Source organism: Furipterus horrens, unplaced genomic scaffold (genome assembly GCF_987537825.1).
Source record: "Furipterus horrens unplaced genomic scaffold, mFurHor1.1.pri manual_scaffold_10, whole genome shotgun sequence".
NCBI lineage: Eukaryota > Metazoa > Chordata > Mammalia > Chiroptera > Furipteridae > Furipterus > Furipterus horrens.
The window spans coordinates 27,759,576-27,779,754 of record NW_028327180.1 but is presented as its reverse complement, the minus strand read 5'-3'; the positions used below and the strand labels follow the sequence as shown (position 1 = coordinate 27,779,754).

The following is a 20,179-nucleotide window of genomic DNA, read 5'->3' as shown; positions in this document are numbered from 1 at the left end:
TCTAACCAATAATGATTCTTTCTTGTCCTTTTGTTAAAAAAGGAAAAGAATTCTACCCTTTAATATGAAAGTTTGCACTCTGTAATAATCCAACATACTTTCTGAAATTCAGCAACATCCCCCAAGACCCTACAGATGGCTTTGCCTTAGGTCGGAGATCAGCCCAAGTGGTTTTTACAGAACAGAAAGTCCAGTGGCTTCTTTGACTTGGTGATGCGTAAAGTTTTCTTCAGATCTCATTTCCCTCGTGTGACTTCGAAAATGCAGAGCCGAGGCAACTAAGAGAGGTACAGTACTCTTTGCATTAAATAAATCCCGGAGCAGAGAGAATGGTAAGGCTGTCTGGCGAACGAGAGAACATCTCCTGGAGAGGAGAGGTTAGAAAGCTGATACGGATCCTTAGGCGACGAGCAAGCGCATCTTCCGCCTCCAGCCCAGCGGCGCATCCGGAGTTAACTGCAGCTCGGATCCAGAGAGAAGAAGGTGGGATAGAAGGAGGTGGAAGAAGGAAAAAAAAAAAAAAAAGAGAGCCGGGGGAGGGAGGGGGTGAACCAACCGGAGTAACGGAGAGCAGCGCGCGGGGGGAGGCGGAGATGCGGAGGGAGCGCCGGGCGCAGGGAGCTGACTGGACCGCTCCAGACGGCGGCGCGTGCGGCCGCTCCTGAAAGCAGCGAGTTGGCCGAGGCCGGCTGCGTTTCCAGCAGGAGCTGCGAGCACAGTGCAGGCTCACAGCAAGGTGATGTGCCAGGAAGCATTCTTTCCCCCCGCCTCGGGCTGCCGCGGCGGGGGCTTCCTTCCTTTTACCCACCTCTCCTCCCCCGGGTCTGCAGGTCTGCGCGTGTGAGTGCCCGGCTTGGGGGGCAAAGCCTGAAGGGTGGGGGCACCCTGTCCCTGCTTGTCTCCTCCTCCTTCTACCCCCGTCGTTGCGGGTGCATGTTTCCCAGGGTCACTCCGGTCTCCGGACCCCTTGTTTGACACTGTTCCCCCCCACCCTTCCTCCCGATTCTGTCTCCTTCCCCAGATGCTCAGGGTGCCAGCCGTATTGTGTGTGTGTGCAGCCGCTTGGTGCAGTCAGGCTCTCGCCGCTCCCGCAGCGGTGGCCGCGGCCGGGGGGCGATCGGACAGCGGCAATTTTCTGGATGATAAACAATGGCTCACCACAGTCTCTGAGTATGACAAAGAAGTCGGGCAGTGGAACAAATTCCGAGACGTAAGTGCTGCGCACCCCCATTCCCGGGCACACAGGAGCGCTGCTCCGGGGCGGGGGCCGCGGCGGCCGGGGGCGGGCGGGCAGTGGGCTCGCTTTTCCCAGCCGAGCGGTTTCAGGGACCGCGGCGGCGCACGGCGGCTGGGGAAGTTGGCAGTTCCGGTGCCCCCTCCCAGCTGGCGCGAGGGGCAAGGTTTGCGAGCCCGCAGCACCGGAGTTCAGGTCCCTCCAGGTGCCCACGGTGCCGCCCCCTTCCCCCGCCGGCCCCCGACGGTTTGCAAAGTGCTGGCTCGCCCTTCTCAACTTTTGAGTGGTGTTTCTGGCACTAGTAAACACAGGAGATGTGCTTTTGCGATGATTCGCTACGAAAGTAACTGGGATCGATCCCTTTACTAATGGTCCATTAAGGAATTGGAGGGAGGAGGGAGGAAGATGTAAGATTTATAAATGCCCCGTCTGCAAGGGTGGAGGTGGTTTGGCAGCACCAGTCGGCAGAAGTTGAATGGCTCTTGATTACATAAAATTGCTGATCGGGGGGGTGCTTCAGCATTAACTTTATAACAGAACAGAACACTGTTTTACAGTGTGTTCCATTACGTTTTATTCCAAAATGAATCCGTACCGTAACATCGGCGGGGTGAGGGGATACGGTGGAAGGGAAATCCGCAGGTGGTAGCATTGAAAGGGTTAATCAGTAGGTGCCCTGGGGGGTTTCCTAAAGGCTTATTAAGAAGTAGCCAGGTTTTAAGAGTGGATGCTTGTTTGCTTTGGAGCCACGGGCCCTGATGGGCCGGTTCTTTTTTACCCGACCTGATCTGAATGAACAGCCTAAGAGCTGGTCCGGCGTCAAGAGCGCGGTTCACCTCCACGCGTTCAACTTGGATGTTCCGGGAGGAGGTGGATTGCCGTCCCTCCCGCCCCCGCCCGCCTTTAGACCCAGAAGGTCTGAAAAGGGAGCAAGAGTGAGTCACAGTCACATTGCCAACCCTGACTGTGACATTTGAGGGAATTTCTCGTGGAGTCCATCTGCAGTACACGACGTGCAGATGCGTTAACTTCTTGCATCAGTTCACACTCTGTCACGATTTGGGATAATAAATGGAAGCTTAGATTCGTTTTTATCCTGGCTCCTCTACTCCTTCTCCCAACACCCCCCACATGAAATAACTGACAAGCCAAATCTAACATGTAGCTGGTTCTGGCACACGGATTCCTGAAGAAACGCTAAGTTTTACTTTAAATTTAGATGTAAATTTGATACTAGGCATCGGTACAAAGATGAAAAAATGATAATGATGGTAATACTTAATGCTAGGCGTTCCTTATATGCTTTATGAATAAGGCTTAAACATTTTATTGCTAAATGAATGCTCTTATAAAAGCACACCATACGCATTTGTTTTATTTCAGTTTATGCTAATATTGAATACAAAAAAAAAGTAAGCAAGTAAATGAGATTATTTCTAAACCTGGAGAAGAATTTCTCTTTATCATGCCCTCACTTGGAAAAAATATTCAACATTCTGTCAGTATCTGAACAGTGTTTCACATCATGGCATTTCATTTCTTAATGGCTGTGTTAACATATGTTAAAATGAATTTTAGACTTGCATTTCAATTATATTTTAAATCTGAAATATCTTAATACTCTATTTAAATTACTGTTGAATTATTAAGAGCAACGTATCTATACTTGGGAAGTTTGTAAATGTATTTGATTTAAACTACTGAGGCAAGCTGAGTTGCCTGAAAGAATGAAATATTATAGGATTCATCAGCCATATTATATAAACACAGAATGGAGTATTTATTGCTATAGTATTTTCAGTTATTCTTATGTGATTTGTGGGAAAATTCACCAAAATTATATATTAACTTTAAGTGAAGGATTCAGTGAAATATTTTTGGCAAGTGTCCATTTTGACGTGCATGTGATACATGGAAATATTATAATGGTTTATTTTATTAAGATAATTCTGTTTTTCTAAGATGACTTTCACAAAGCATGGAGCAGATAAGTGCTTTCTTTTTTCACCATTTAACTACCTGTTGATTATTATTAACATGATAAAAATGTATCAGTTTGACTTCTCAAGTCAAGAGTACATAATATGCAGTCCTTATTTAGACCATACACCCCAATGCTAATTTACATGTTTTCCCCCTTTTGGGGAATCATTAGCTTAATGCTTTTGTGTTTTTCAGTGTGGTGTTCATTTTTTAGTTCATCTTTGGCTGGAAGTCCATGGTTATGAGGCCTTGCTGGAAATATATATGTACCGCATGCATATACCTTTAAATGTTCTGCAACAGCATTGATACCTTAAGTAATGGATTGGAATATCTAGTTTATAGAAAGGCACAGAAACAAGGAACTCTGAACCTGTTTTAGAAACAATTTAGCTGACATACTTCTATCTAGTGCTTTTTTTCCCCATAAAATATTATTAATTTCATTAAAAAAACATTGGCTACTTTAGCATAATTAATACCAGAATTAATTCTTCTCTTCATGTGGCTATTTTACACAGTTGAGATTATTGTACAAGTAATTTCTTGATGCAAGTTAGAAGTATATCTTCTTTTGAATTAATTTGAAAACTGTTGTGAATCATGTTTGATAGTACAATTAAGCAACATATTTAATTTAATAAATTAAATGTGATATATATTATATGTGATATAAGTTTATAACTATATAACATTAGAGCTTCAGGGAGAAGCTGGATAGAAAGTGTTATGGGACAGTAGATGAACATCAGAAGCACTATCACTGATGACTCATTTTCTTAATTTCTTCAATGTGAAACAGAGAAATGATAAAACCAAAGGCCAGCTTACAATTAATGTGTATTAATATAGAAGAAACTTCCAAATCATTTTGACCACTTTATATTAGCAATGCTCTTTGAATAAAGTATTGTTGCCCTTTAAAGTGTATAAAAAGTGATTATATGGACACAGAACTTTTTTGTTTTTGAAATCATTAATATATTTGGTTATTTGTATAAAAATGCCTGTAGAGATTTTAATTCCCATGTTAGGAAAAACAAAACTTTAATTTAAAGATATAAAGAAGTCAACACATTAAAAAATTAGTAACTAGAACCGGCATGTTATATTCAGGGTATAATTATGTGATTTTAAAATAAAGCAAAGGAACAAAAAACCTGGGGCTTATTTGAACGTTGTTTTAAGAAATGATTACCACTTGTGTTGCAAAACCCACCATCAGCTTCAGTTTACATCTGTCTTTTAAGGGATATTTAATACTCTTTAGATGTATTGAAAGCAATAGGCAAGCCTTACAATCTACTTATAATATTTAATCTTAATATAAGTAAAAGGACATGCAAAGTGTGAAAATGTAAAATACAGTGTCTCAGAGGCACTCAAATTATAAATTGACTTTTTAAACTGCCTGATTTGGATATATTGAATAATAAGTAAACTTTTCTTCTTTCTTATTTCCCCTTTTTATCTCAGTTGAGGTTCTAGAGTGCACAGATGATATAAGAGATAATGGCTGATGGGAAGGGATATTTCCTAGCACTTAGTGGCTACAGAGAAATAAAGCATCCTGAAAATCTGTCAACTTTTACTGCTGTTAGTAAGTAAATAAAATGATTGGTTTCTATGTCTACTCCAAGGAAAATACTCTTTTGCTTTAAAAGGCATTAACATTCAAACAGTTAGAATCTTTTAGTACTTCCCTTAGATTTATGGTACACCCTGATTGTGTTACCTGAGTAGCCAGCTTACCATTAACACTGAGGGTGGATTTTAAATGAAAATACTTTAATTGATATATTATTGAAAATAAAATTATATATATTTAAGGGGTACATTGTGATCACTTCACTATATATATATATATATATATATATATATATATCACTATATGTGTGTATATGTGTGTGTGTGTGTGTGTGTGTGTGTGTGTGTGTGTGTATATCCGTCGTCGGCAGCCGTCCGTCTCGAGAGACGATGGTGTAGCTTCTTAAGAGTCTATCTGCACCGCCGAGAATGGTTGTGCAGTCCGACTCGGGAGTGACACGGTATCTGTCTCCTCCCGTGTTGAATCGACATCTTGCGATGACGCTGGAGTGTCCTCTCCAGTGGAGCTGAAGCTACAGAGCCTATATATATATGGTGATATGATTACCTTTGTGGTCCATTAATAGTAGGCAAGAGTGTTTTACTACTTGACTTTTTAACAGTATGGACAAAAAAATAAAATTAAAGGATTAATAATTTGGAAATTAACCAACTGTTCTCTTTGTTCAGGAATAGTTTATCAATAATGTCTAGCCAATTCTGAAAAACACAATTTTTTAGTGTTTCTCACTATGAAACAATATGTTTAACTGTGGTAACCATAACCTATATTTTGTCATAGTTGAGAACATGGATACTCCGTGGGAATTCCTCACAGTTAATTTGTTGCACTCTTGTGAGTGTTTATCTCTCTTTCTTTTGATCCTTTTTTGACTGTGGGCCACAGTGTGTTTAATAATTCATAAAAGCCTTTGTATATAATGTGCATAGTTGCATATCAGAGCTGGTAAAGACTATAGCTTGCAAAGTTTTTGATGTTGGACTATTTATATTGTTTAAGTCATTCGGGGATGTAATCAGGAGAGAGGCAGTTGATTTCTTGAAAGAAGCATTAGGCAATCTGAAGATTTTGGGGCCAGTGAGTTACTGTAGGAACAAAGACACTAGCCTCCTGCAGCATCCTGACCTCTATTCCTGTAATTGGGTCCTAGTTGAGCAATGGTTTCTGTATAATCTCCACATCCCTATTTCTTAAGTCCCCTTTGCCCCACTCCAGTACCCTACTCACCAGTCAGGATTTAAGATGTTTTGTTAAGTCAGATGTCACATGAGAAAGGCGTGTCAGAGAATACCCACTTATCTGCTAGTTTCTGGAGAGGGACTCTCAGGAAGGGTTGGTATCATGTCCTCAGACCCCAACAGGAAGTCTGAATTGAGTATGAAATTTAGTCAGTTTGGCATGGATTCATTCTTACAGAAATTATAGGGAAGTATGCGACACTTTTAACCCCCCAACTTTCAAAACTTTTACTGAGTTATTAGGAAAGTACAATTAAGTGGATTAAGAAAAAAATTTATTCTGTGTATATGCATGTATATATATGTAATATGTTTATAGTATGCATATATAAGTCTGCATGTGTATATTATTTTGTGTGTTTTCAAATAGGTAACATGTAATAATTAGAAAATTAACATGATTATATATTATATTATAGATATTTATATGCTAATTCAAAAGCACATACTCCTCCTAAAGTGTTGTTAAGACATGTGTTAGGTTTGTCTTTTCTGATGAAGTTTTAGATTCTCAAAAATTCAGAACCATCTCATTGGCTCTTATATGTGTGGCCTTCCTGGTTCTTATGGGAAGTCAGCTTGTTTGAGATGATATGCTTACGCTTTTTAGCTAGATATACAAAAGGAACATCATGTGCTGTTATAAAAGCATTTATTTTTCTACTCTTACAATAAGACTGCTTTTAGGTCTCATGATTCTGACTCAGAGTGACATTTTATGTTCTTATACAACTTTAGTTTTCAGGATGTGGGCCAGAATTATTTTATTTATTTTTAAAGACTAATATGTGGATTATCTACACATACTGTCCCACTCCTATGAGAATCTATTTACATGTATTTTTCCATTTATGACAATCCTTTCATTTTTTTTTTTTTTTTTACCCTTCCTAGTTTACAGATTTGGCTACCCAATTAGACTGTGAACTCTCTGCAGCTGTAGATCATAGTCTCTCCTTTCAGATCCTTACAGTTCACCGAGCATTAGCACAATGACTGGGCCAGTGTTAGCATTAGAAAAATATTTACTAAAGACTGTTATTAACCATTTTATTTCCATTTCTGGATACCTCTTGCCCAGTTTTTTAATTTGAATGGAAACTTAACTTGAATAAAATACAGGGTTTCAAGTACTAAACTGCCTTAGTCCATGAGTTCCCAATGGACCAAAATGGATATGCTGTGTCAAAACTGCTATCTATGCTCAGTTTTGGAGTGAGCGGTTTAGGTCGTCGTCGGCAGCCATCCGTCTCGAGAGACGATGGTGTAGCTTCTTAAGAGTCTATCTGCACCACCGAGAATGGCTGTGCAGTCCGACTCGGGAGTGACACGGTATCTGTCTCCTCCCGTGTTGAATCGACATCTTGCGATGACGCTGGAGTGTCCTCTCCAGTGAAGCTGAAGCTACAGAGCCTGGGCAGGGTGATATGGAGGGTCTGCTGTTGCCCATGCAGCAGACCAATGTATCAGTTAGAGAAAGGTTAAGTTCCTGCAAAAAGGAGCCTCTGGATCCCAGTGCCTGAATTAAGACAGAAATTTATTTCTCAGTCATGTCATCATCAGGAAGTGAGCTGTCCAGGCCTGGCCTTTCAGGGTTATTTTCTCAGGGTTCTCCATACAGCGGCATTTCTTATGAAGCAGGAAGGATTTAAGAGAAAGTCTAGGACATGTAGCTTGTCCTAGAAGTGACCTGAAAGTTGTCCCTCATAGCTTCTGTGTATATTCCAAAGGCCTGAACTTAGTGACATGGCTATAGCCAGCTACAAGGGAGATGGGCCAATGTCATCGCTAATGGGAAAGACTTAATGCTGAAAGTAGGTAAATAGTTCTAAGAGGAAAATATTAGTAACTACTGTATCTGTTTCAACATCTTAATAGCTCTTGAAAATATTCTCTGTGCCAACTGACAGGAATTTTTATCATTTCCTGTTCATTGTTTACCTTGCCCTCAATCTCTTTTTCTCCCTAATTTCACATCATTCCTCTATCCTCTTTTCATGGTAGAACTGGAGCACCTGGTGCCTAACGTTGTGAGAGTAGGAGCTTGAGGGCAAGTAGTAGTGTGCTCATGTCTGAGAGGAAATGTTTCAGGTCGGGAGCAAAGAAAGGCATCTTCATAGGGTATTAAGGAGAGCTTGCATCGGATGACAAGTCCTATTTTCTAGTGAAATCATTTAGCATTACATTTTTTGGCCATAGGTCCAGAATGCTCTTGTGTGTGGTAGGTAATGGTGATAAGTGGGAAGGAATTAGAATTTAGTAGTCATTCCCCTTAGCTGAAGGACAGAATACCCACTAGGGCCAAGGCTATACTTCCGCTGATATAGTGAAAAGGCACAACCATTAATGCAGAGTAGTTTGCCCTGGAATAATTTTAGAAATGATGCCAGTGCTGGATTTATGCAGCTCTTAGTCCTGAAAGCAAAGAAAACAATTTTTTTAGCATTATTAGTATAGCAGGTCCTTAAATAACTTATTTTTATTCTATATAATTTTGGTGTAACATTGATGAGGAAAAAATATCAATTCTCGGTCTGGAGTCACAGTGTGTATGGAGTTTGCACATTCTAGCCACGTCTGCATGGGTTTTCTCCAGGTATTCTGGTTTCCTCTCACATCCCAAAGCTGTACACATTAGGTGATTGACATGTCTAAATGGTCCCAGTCTGATTGAGTGTGGGATGTACGAGTGCGTCCTGCAACGGCAGTGTCTGTTCAGGCTGGAGTCTTGCCTTGTGCCCTGAGCTACCTGGAGAGGCTCCAGTCACCTGTTATCCCAAACTGGAGTTAGTGGGTTGGAAAATAATGATCTAACTTGTTTTTATTAATATTTCTTAAATGTATATGTAGCTTACTTTTATTTCAGTGTACAATATTAGAAGTGTTGTTTGGGGCCTTTTTTTCTCTTTAAAAATTTTTTTAAATTAAAAAAATTTTCAATTATAGTGTACATTTAATATTATCTTGCATTAGTTTCAGATGCACAGCATAGTGGTTAGACAGTCATATACTTTACAGGGTGTTTCCCTTGATATTTTAATTACCCAACTGGCACCATACATATTTATTACAATATTATCAACTTTACTTCCTATGTTTTGTTTTTATTTGAAAGTTTGGTGATTTCGTGTGTGGGGGTGTGTGTATGTGTGTGTGACCAGAAATATGCCATAGGAACTTAGTTCTTGTTTCTATCAATCAGCCTATGGTAAAATTGGTTTATATGTTTATTTCATTTCCCTTAAAGTCAAAGCTTCTAAGAATATATGGATAAGGTTAAGTAAGAACTTACTCCCAGATGTTCCACATGTGTCATAGAGGCTTTATGCTGTCACTTTTGTTTCCTGACATTGGAGATAGCTGACAATTAGGATGGCTGAGCTCCTTGCCTGGACCATAAGCAGAGATGGTGAATTGCACTATTTGTCCATCAGGTTTTTCTTTTAAAGATTTTATTTATTTGTTTTTAGAGATAGGGGAAGGGAGTAAGATAAAGAGGGAGAGAAACATCACTGTGTGAGTGAAACATCGATCAGTTGCCTCTCGCATGTCCCCAACCAGGGACCTAGCCCACAGGCAAACCAGCAATCTTGCAGTTTGTGGAACTCTGACCAACTAACTGAACCACAGCAGTCTTGGCAAAGTTATTTTCTTTTTCTTTTAGATGCTTGATTCCTGCCTTGCAAAATGAAAATTTTAGTATTTTTATCCCTTTTCAATATATGTATTTATGGCACAGTTATTTTACAAGTGATGATTTTATAATCTTTGCTTAATATTTTATTCACACTTAATTTAGAATATCTTGTAATTAAATTAATACTAGTAATAATTTTATAGTGTACACATATACAAGGTAGAAAGTTAGATAAAAAGTCTTTATAAAACCATTTTGTCATTCCAGTCATGCGCAGGGTGAGGCAAAAAGGTTTACAGTTGTGAGTACGTGAAACTCAGAGTTATTCTTTTCCCTCCCCCGGGCCTATGGCAACCAGCATTTTACTTTTTGTTTCCACTAATTTGACTAGTTTAGGTATCACATATATGACTTTTTGTGACTATTTTATTTTCACTGAGCATAATGCCCTCCAGATTCCTCCATGTTTTTGTAAAAGGCAGGATTTCCTTCTTTTTTCAAGGCTGAATAGCATTCCATTGTGTGTGTGTACCATGTTTGTTTATCCGTGGACGGGCACTTGGATTGCTTCTACCTCTTGGCTATTGTACAAAAGGCTACTGGGGACCTGGGTGTGCAAATATCTCTTCAAGATCTGCTTTTGCTTCTTTAGATATAGTATTAGATATAGTACATAAGGTAAGTTAGAATAGATCTAGTTTTTAAATAACTTTGTTTTCTACTTAATGTTTTGGAAATTTCTCCATTTAAATTTCATTGAAGTTATTAAGTATGAACTATTTCATTGAACATGGATTTCTTTTGTTTTTAGAGTTTTGTGGCAAAAGTAAAATTAATTAGCTGCCAGACTGAGGAAAGTATGAGTAAATTAAAATTCAGTGATTTCTCTATTTTGTACGTACTGAAGTTAAGTAATGCTGAACTTATTTGATGCTAAATTTTATAGTACATATTTATATGAAATAAATGATTACATAAAATATCTCTGATAAATATTAAAGTAAATTGATATGGTCAATTTGGAATATATCAAGTGTTCCAGATTATTCTATGGGTTTCTATTCTTAGCATAATGAAAAACCCATTATTTAACAGGAATGAAAGGAGAGGGACCACCAGTGAAACAATCTAACTGTGTCTCCAAATCTATAAAACAGTATAGGGCACTGTCTTCCTGAATTTGGTAAAATACTTACTAAATATAGTTCCTAAAAATGTTAATTTTATAGCCTCTTAATCACAGTTCGCTTTGACTTTTCTACCACCAGCCTACTTTGTGACTTTCAAATATTTACATAGGATACTCTAGGCAGGATACACTGAAATATGAGCTTGCTAATTGCCTTGGCACATGGTATTAGCATCTGCTGAAGAACCAGTTTTAGAATATCAGGAGAATATTTATAGGCCTTTCATGGCATACAGTATAGTATGAAATACTAGGCAGCCTCCTAGTCTTCCAGTGAGAGACAGTCTAAGGTGCCCTTGGCAACATCTGAGCTTCTCCTCGAGTGTCCCTGAGGCAGTCACATTCGTCTAAAATGAACATTCCCCGAGGCAAAGCTTTTCTAGAACATCGTATCAACAGGCATTAGCTTAGTATTACCTGAGAAATTTTTCTGTGACATGAAATAAAATTTTTTTGAGTTGAGATGCTATACACTTTATAGTTTTAAAGAACTACTGTGTTTGCTGAAACTAAACTGCACGCTGGTAACAGGACATGCTAATTACGAGGCTGTGAAATTTGAAAGTAACCCCAGTCAAAGTCATGTTTTTATGTGGATCAATACAGTTGTCACATTATCTCCAGGATTTCATGTTGACTAAACATCAAACTTTGCTTGCTAATGTTATTGTCATTTAAAATAATTTTAGAATATATATATATTTTTATATTCCACATATTTTGCTAAGTAAAAAAGAATAAGAACATGGGGAATTGCCAGTGGGAAATGACATGTGTAATTCCAATAACAAATTTGTGGTAAAGATTGAGAAGACATTCCATATCATTTCTGAGAGAATAAGTCTTGGGGAAAAAATTTATTGTGAATATATGCCATGCAGCAAATTTTGGATATCATTGAGAACCACAGCAGTTTATATAGGTCAGTGCAGAAGAACCAGAAATCTAATCTCAGACCTGCTTTGTTTGCTTTGAGTAGCTGATAGCCACCTGCCTTTATTGCCAAAGCCCTGTGTTTATTCTTAGAATGAGTGCCCCTTTATTTATATGTGCAGTGTGGATTTGGGAGAGGACTAGAGGAATCTTGCCATCAGTCTCATGTATCTCTGGTGTTAGTCTCATGCACAGTTACCACCCCTGGTACCATGTTAAATGAAACATCCAAAAGAGCTGAGATAATGTCTATTGTTATCTGGAACAGTTATTTTGCTGTTCACACACACTTTTTTGTTAAAAAACAATTCACTGACTTATAATCAGTCTACCTATGTGTCCCTGAATGGCTCTTGAGGTTTATTACTCCATAGCCTGTCATCTTGGACTCCAAGAGCAAGTTGTTTGTGAATAATAATCCCTATAAATAGTAAGTAGTCTTAGATGTAATTAAAACATGTTTGTTTTTAATTCTTATACTTGAATAAGAAATTTAATATTTACTATTTTTGTTGTTGGATTAGACTGTGATGTTTCTGATTATATTTGTGGTTGAACAAAAACCCTTGTGTTTTGTAGGTTTAAACTTTTTTTTTTTTACTTGAATGAAACTATACATTTAAATAACTCTTCTAGATGATATGATAAAAATGTCACAATTTAATTTTTACAGAGACACAGCAATATTGGCATTACATATAACTATTGTGAATACATCTAATATTGATTTTTAAAATGGACATAAATTATGTTTATTATTAAGTTTCTTTATTAAATAAACATTGGCTAAGTCACATAGAAACCAAATTATGCTGTGTAAAAATATATGATAGCTCTGGATGGTGTGGCTTAGTGGGATGAGTGTCATCCTACAAACTGAAAGGTCACTGGTTCAATTCCTGGTCAGGGCACATTCCTGGGTTGTGGGCCAAGTCCCTGGTTGGGGGCATGCAAGAGGCAACCCATGGATGTTTCTCTTGTACATTTATGTATCTCTCTCCCTTCCCTTCTCTCTAAAAATAAATGAATAAATTAAAAAATATATGATAATAAAATTATGTGTTTATTTCCCAACTTTTTGTAACATTTTAGCATGATTTTTAATCAAAATGATTTTGTAAATAAAATTGGCCAACTAGTTAAGGATATTTAAATTATTTTAAGCAAACTTTCATTTTCTTTTCTTTAATTCAGATTTATTAATAAAAGGCAAATATAATAGTACCATAAATTTTATCTCATGTAGTTTAACAAATAGAATTGTTTAAAAAAACATTGGAGGAATAAGGCAATTTCTGTTTGTGTATTTAGTTTGTCATATAAGTTTATTTCTATGCTCTGATCTTTATATTTATTTTAGGATTTCTCTGTAATAATGTTGTCTAATTATGAGTATTTACTTATGCAGCATAATTAGTAAGATGTTTCTACATTTATTAAACCAGTGTTATTCCAAAGTTAATCATCCTCTGGGCCAAAAATTCTTAATAATTTTGGAGTAAAGAAACTCAGAATTTGAAGATAGCTCTGACCACTTTTCCCAGAAATGTTCAGATACATGCAGATTTGCATACAATATAGAGGGAATTCATAATTCTCTGCTGGGTTTATTTACAACATGGTTGTAAATAAGTTGTGCGTTATAGTCATTTCTACAGAATTTATTACTGTCTTTAACGTACAGCTGTGCAAACATTTTTTACTGTCCTTGTGACTAGGAAATGTCTTATCAAAGGTGTCTTGGACTCCTCTCTTCTTCCCAGCTGTGCCAGATCAAATCACTTGCAAATCCTACCAAAGCCTTCTCAGTAGTATTCTCAGATCTACAGTTCTTCACTCTTCCTTGGCTCAGATCATTATTATCTCTCACTTGGACTAGTCTTGTAGATGACCATGTTTTCAGGCTTTTCCTCGTCTGCAGCATCTAATGCTTTCTTGGTAAATGAATTTTCTCTCAATTATAGCACTGATATTTTTGATCCTCTGTTCCAAAATTTCCATTTATCCTTTCATTTATTATAGAGTAGGACTGCATATCACTGCAACTGTACATTGTTCTCCAAAAATTTGTGAGTACCAGTGTCCTCCAGGAGCTAAACTTGGAACCTCCACAAAATGGATCAGTTCTTGTATATGTACAGCCATCTTATAAAGAGATTATGTTATTCCTAAGTCAGAGTTCATGTATACTGTTTGAATATCATAAAACATACTTGAGGAAGATTGTTTATCAGAAGGAGTCTGAAATGATAGAAAAAAAAAGTAGTTCACCTAGACTGACTTTGGCAGTGCTCAGGAGAGAGAGACTTTTTTTTTTTTTTTTTTAAGCTTGGTCTAATGTCCTATACCATGTGGATAAAAAAATTTCATCTCTGATTCATGCCCACACATCAAACTTCTGATTTTAATGTAGCTCAGCCTCAGGGAGAGAATGTACCAGTCATGCTGACACATGTTTTCTGCTAACAGAACCAGGTTTCTGAGGCTTCAGGATGGAAGGCCAGATCTTGGATGGTGGTAAATTCATCAAGGTAATATCACAGTGTGAGTTCTTTGGTAGGTGTCCAGGATCTTCCCGGTGACAAACAGGCCTCACCAGAAGCTTCGTATTTAAATGTCAACACCAACTGAAATCCAAATTTCCTATCTTCAAATCCAAAATCCCTTTACTACCTGTCTCTAAGACATTTTTACTTTTTTATCTTTATTTTCCCTTTCCTGCACACTTCACATCAATCAAATTGAAGTGATCATTGATTTTCCTGTTCCACTTTCTGCCTTCTCTTTTTGTGTGCTGTTCATCTGGCATGATAATTTGCCATATCATTTATTCCTTTTTTTAAATCTCATTTTTCACAGTCCATTTAATAAATGTTTTTCCTAGTCCCTTCCATAATTTTCACAGTCAAATGCAATCTTACCCTCTTCTGAACCCCCACAGCACTTTGTGAGAGGCAGTGTTGGCAGTGGGAAGAGCCATGCTTCCCAAGAGGTCTGTGCCTTGCACTCCAGGGTGCCGAAGGGACAGCCATAAAAGAAATGAGTGCGTGGTTGGGTAAGGAAGGTGTAACCAGTCTATTCAGATTGAGCACTGGAGTTGATAGTTAATATAGGTATCAAAACCCAAGTTAATTCTAATAATTGATAACACAACATTTTATTTTATGTTTTTCCTAAAAGTTTTATTGAGCATGCCCTTTATGGAACTTATATGCATTCCCAATATTTATACAGTCTTTTTAAAAAGCTTTATTTTTCAATTACAGTTGACATTCAGTGTCATTTTATATTAGTTTCAAGTATACAGCATTGTGGTTAGACAGTGTTTCTTAAATATCTGATTTCTGCATTTAAACTCCTTTATTTTACAGGAACATTGTTGCTTTTAATACCATATTGAACTATAGAAAAAAAAAAAGGAATATTAGAAAGGGCTTGCTATGTCATATGTGACATTTTTCCTCTCCCAAGCAACCAATTTCTGATCTAAAATTACTATGAAAATGTCAACAGTAGGCTTCTGGATTTTTGCCACAGGTCATCAAGAAATTAGCCACCCTAAGGCAAGCTTCCAAAGCTAGGTAAAGCATTTTCCTTGCCTTAAAAAATATCTAAATCTAAACTTTCTAAAAATTGGAGTCCTAAGCAAGAAGAAATATTGATAAACTGCCATTAAAATAAGCCAGGCAAAGAAAGAAAAGTACCATATGATGTCACCTAATACAGGAAACTATAGAACAACATAAGGAAACGAACTAAATAGGACAAGGAGCAGAATAGCAATCAATAGGGGGGAGGGGGAGGGAGAGAAGGGGGATAAGTAAGGGAAGGGTTTAGTCAAGGAACGTGTATAAATGACTCATGGACATGGACAACGGGAAGGGACATGATTGTGGGAGAAGGGATGGGCTGGGAGGGGGGAGCAATGGGGGAAAAATGGGACAACTGTAATTGAAAAAAAAAAGATAAATTTTAAAAAAATAATAATTCATTCACTGTATGTAAAATTATATAAAGGGGCAATTTGCAGAGACTTATTTCTAAAAGAGCATCTGTTAAAAGGAATCATCTTAATCTGATTTTATAATAAAACTATAATGTTAAGAACAATGATTTAAGAAACACCTATTAAAAAGCACTGATATTCTGAGATATATTATGAGCTAGAGGTTTTATTTTGTGAATTAAAACATGAGAATTTTTATCTCAAAATGAAATTATAGTTTATCACAGAAGTTTATTTTTAACTTGTAGTATTGTTATGCATTCAATTTAGGACTATCTAAAATACTAAAACACAGTACTGTAGATTTATAATCTGTGTCATAGATTGAAGTTACTTACGAAAGATGAAAACTGCTGTTTGTGGCTTTTTTTTTTGAAACTATATGAAAACATTAATAACAACAAATATTAGGCCAAAGCCAAGAATTATAACTACTATCTACTGAGTGATTTGCATAACTCTGTTATGCTTTTCTATTTTCTTGAAACAGCTTTTTAGACTTACATCTTAGAAGATATCTTCAACCAACTATCTTGGAAGCAATGTCTATTCCCATACAATCAAAAGCAGAAATGAGGCATTTGAGGACCTAGTTTGAAATCAAATCATGTGCTCCAATTGCTGGAACATTACCAGAGCATTTTCTAGTAGAGTAGTATAGGATTAGAGTATTTTGTCATCATAATAAAAATTCAGACTATTTGAATTATTCAATCTGTGGCAATGCAATAGGTCAGAGATTTTCATCTGGGCTACAAGAAATTTTAAAACATGTGATACCTGACTAGTCAGGTGCACTCACCCCTTTCCCTCAGATTGTGAAAAAAAAAGCCATCAGCCAACACTGCAGTAGCTCTTTGGTGTGAATGAATCCAAATCATACCTATTCTTTTGCCAGATCAGCAAAATTATAAAATTTTTTTTTGAGAAGTGCTTTTTTTTTTTTTAAACAAGTTTACTTTATTTTATTTATTTATTTTTATTCTATATATCTGTTTTTTTTTTTTTTTTTTTTTTTTAGAGAGAGGGGAAAGGAGAAAGAGAGGGAGAGAAACATCAATGTGCGGTTGCCTCTCACATGCCCCCAACTGGGGATCTGGCGTGCAAGTTAGTCATGTACCCTGACTGGAAATCAAACCAGTGACACTTGGTTTGCAGGCCGACGCTCAATCCACTGAGCCACAGCAGCCAGGGTAAAATATTTTTTAATGCGCCACAGAATTTTAGTAATTAGTTGATTTGTGCCCTGTGATGAAAAAGCTTAAAGATTGCTGCAATAGATGAACGCATTCATGTTACAAAATATCTTCTTGAAGTTCACGATTTTTATGGTGACTGCTTATTAATATCATTCTGTGATATTTTATATTTAGTGTTCCTTTGTAAAATTTTTAAAGATTCAAGAATTAAATGCTAGTTTCCTAGGATTTTAGGATCCAAACGTTTATAATATACAAGATAGTTAAATTTAGTTCTATTAAAGCCATGACGCTTTGACTTATACTTGTGTTGGTTCACAACCTAGGAATCTTCCCCCAGGTGAAAGTCAAAACTGTTCCCCATACTCAGAGGGCAGGGAGAGACTACAGAAAGAAGCAGACCACTCCACCTTGCTAGGTAGTAGGTTTAATAAGGGAACTTGCATACCAGGCTTGTCTTGGGTATCAGCTGGCTGAGTAGGCCTCTGCATCTTCCCATCAGAATCATAAAAGTTTATATAGACGCCGTAATGGGGTTCAGTCATGTACATAGTGCAAATGGTCTCAACAACACACTACTCTCAAGGCCTTGAAATGGCTTCTAGTGTGGGAACAGGGGCAGAAGGTACATTCCAAGGAACAGGGGAGGGGGTGAGGAGCCTCAGGTTGCCCTGGTCCAGCTCTCTCTCAGGTCTGTTGGCTGTCAGTTCTGTCCAGGACCTCCTCCTACAGATTGACACTGAAATGGATCGGGAGGGAAAGGAGATGTTTATTTTATTCATTATATTTAAATGAATAGCTCTGGCAATAGTGTTTGTGTTTTCAACTAGAATTCCAATTTCTTGTTCAACATTAAACAACAGCTGATAATAGTGAAAAATATGGCAATAAAATTTAAATGTTTTTGCTAAATATTTAAGTTTTCTAAATTTTTTGGAGAGCTACTTTTGCAATATCACTTGGAACATTTATTTGAGATCATCATTAATTGTATTAAATGACATGGAGAAAATAGAAGGAATACTTAAGAAGTATCTTCATATAAATGGCAGAAAAGCTTTTAAAATGATCCCAACTTATTAGTATATTATTTTGTAGCCATAATGGGAATATCTATACAGAGTTGTTTCAAATTCTATTTAATGAAATTTTGTTACATAAAAGTAATCAAATTATCAAAAAAGAAGAAGTGAATTTAAAGTTTCTGATCTAAGTACTAAGTGGGAGAGAAACATCAATTGGTTGCTTTTCGTATGCCCCCAGGTAGGGACCTGACCCACCACCCAGGCATGTGTCCTGACCAGGAATCGAATTGATGACCTTTGGGTTTGCAGGATGATGCCCAGCCCATTAGACCACACCAGTCAGGGCTGGAACTAGATTTTGAAGTCTCTGTTTTATATAGTTACATGGAAAATTGCTTGATTAAAACCGTTGGTTGCAAGTATGCTATTGTGTCTGTTGTTAAAATAAAAATTACCACATTTGTTACATTCTAATATGCATATTTCATAATGTTTAAAAGATATTACTGAGAGTGAAATGAATTTTTAAGTTTGTAAGTATGTTTAATATGGCAATGGTTTTTTGTTTTGTTTTTGTTTCTAAAAATGCTATTAAATAAACAGTAAGATAAGAACAATACTAATATGACTTAAAGAACAAAAAGCTAATCTTAACTGTATACAAAACTGATTTGCCTGTTAATAAGTTGCCTGTTAAGATTAGTGACCTCCATTCCTTAGTGGTCCATTAAAAGTCCCTTTAAAGAAACTCAAAAACACAGTGCATATGCTTGGTTTTTGACATAATCTAAGACACTATATTGCTGAATATAGTTTGCTAATCTTTTGGGGGGATATTTTGTACCTGTGTTTATCAGGGATGTTGGCTTATAATTTTTTTCTTTTTCTTTTGTCTTTGTCAGGTATTGGAATTAGGCTAATACTGTCCTCGTAATTTAAGCTTGGGTGCCTTCTCTCTTCATGAATTGTTTGTAATAGTTTGAGAAGGATAGGTGTTAATTTTTCTTTGGATGTTTGATAAAATTCACTTTTGAAGTCATCCAAGCCAGAACTTTTGGTGGTTGGGAGTTTTTTGATTACTTAATTGATTTTATTGGCTGTATTCAGTCTGTTCAGATTTTGCTTCTTATTGATTCAGTCTTGGAAGATTGTATGTTTCTAGGTATTTATCTATATCTTCGAGGTTGCCCAATGTAATGGTATATAATTGCTCATATTTTCTTATAATTCTTTGTATGTCTTTGGTATCAGTTGTCATTTCTGCTCTTTCATTTCTGATTTTATTTATTTGTGCCCTCTCTTTTTTTCTTGATGAGTTTGGTGAAAGATTTATCATGCTTGTTTATCTTTTCAAAGAATTAGCTCTTGGTATCATTGATCTTTTGTATTATTTTAGAATCTTTTGTTTATTTCTGCTCTAATCTTTATTAAATCTTTCCTTCTCAATTTGGGCTTTGCTTGCTGATATTCTGCTAGTTCCTTTAGGTGTAAGGTTAGATTGTTTGAGATTTTTTCTTGTTTCTTAAGATAAGCCTATATTTCCTAAATTTTTCCTCTTAGGACTGCTTTCATTGTGTCCCATAGATTTTTGGTTGTTGTGTTTTCATTTTCTTTATCACCCAGCAATTCCACTTCTGGGTATAAATCTGAAGAAACCCAAAACACTAATTCAAAATGATATATGCTCCTGTGCTCCTGTATGTTCATTGCAGTGTTATTTACAATAGCCAAGATATGGAAGCAACCCAAGACCGATCAATAGATAGACAGATACAAAAAGTTGTGGTGCCTTATTGGAAGGGTTATGCATGAGAGCTGGCATGATTCTGAAGCTCTTTCAACTAAAATAATATTGTGTATAAGAAAAAACTTTTGTAAATTTTTAGAATAATTATGAAATAATTTATAAGAAACAGTTACTGTGTGCTATTTTCTGAGATACTTATTAAACATAAATGAGTCTATTCAGAGAGTCATAGATGCTATTACTCAAAGATTGCTAGAGATTATAGGCACCTGTTTCTGAAAGTTTGTAAATTCTGCACTAATAATATCTTAGGAAAATCAAAGCCTGATATTATTGATCTGATTGACTCCTAAACTAGATACATTCAACCAAAGTACAG

General features: G+C 36.7%; 1 protein-coding gene across 1 annotated transcript in view; it reads left to right on the top strand.

Moving 5' to 3' along the window:
- The first annotated feature begins 631 nt into the window (after positions 1–631).
- Positions 632–20,179, top strand: part of SPOCK3 (SPARC (osteonectin), cwcv and kazal like domains proteoglycan 3) — a 300,134-nt gene continuing 280,586 nt past the window's right edge. Inside the window, exons 1-2 of the mRNA XM_090288825.1 lie at positions 632–736; positions 1,022–1,210. Of these exons, the coding sequence (XP_090144951.1) occupies positions 1,022–1,210 (189 nt within the window). The 5' untranslated portion in view covers positions 632–736. The remainder of the gene's footprint in view (positions 737–1,021; positions 1,211–20,179) is intronic.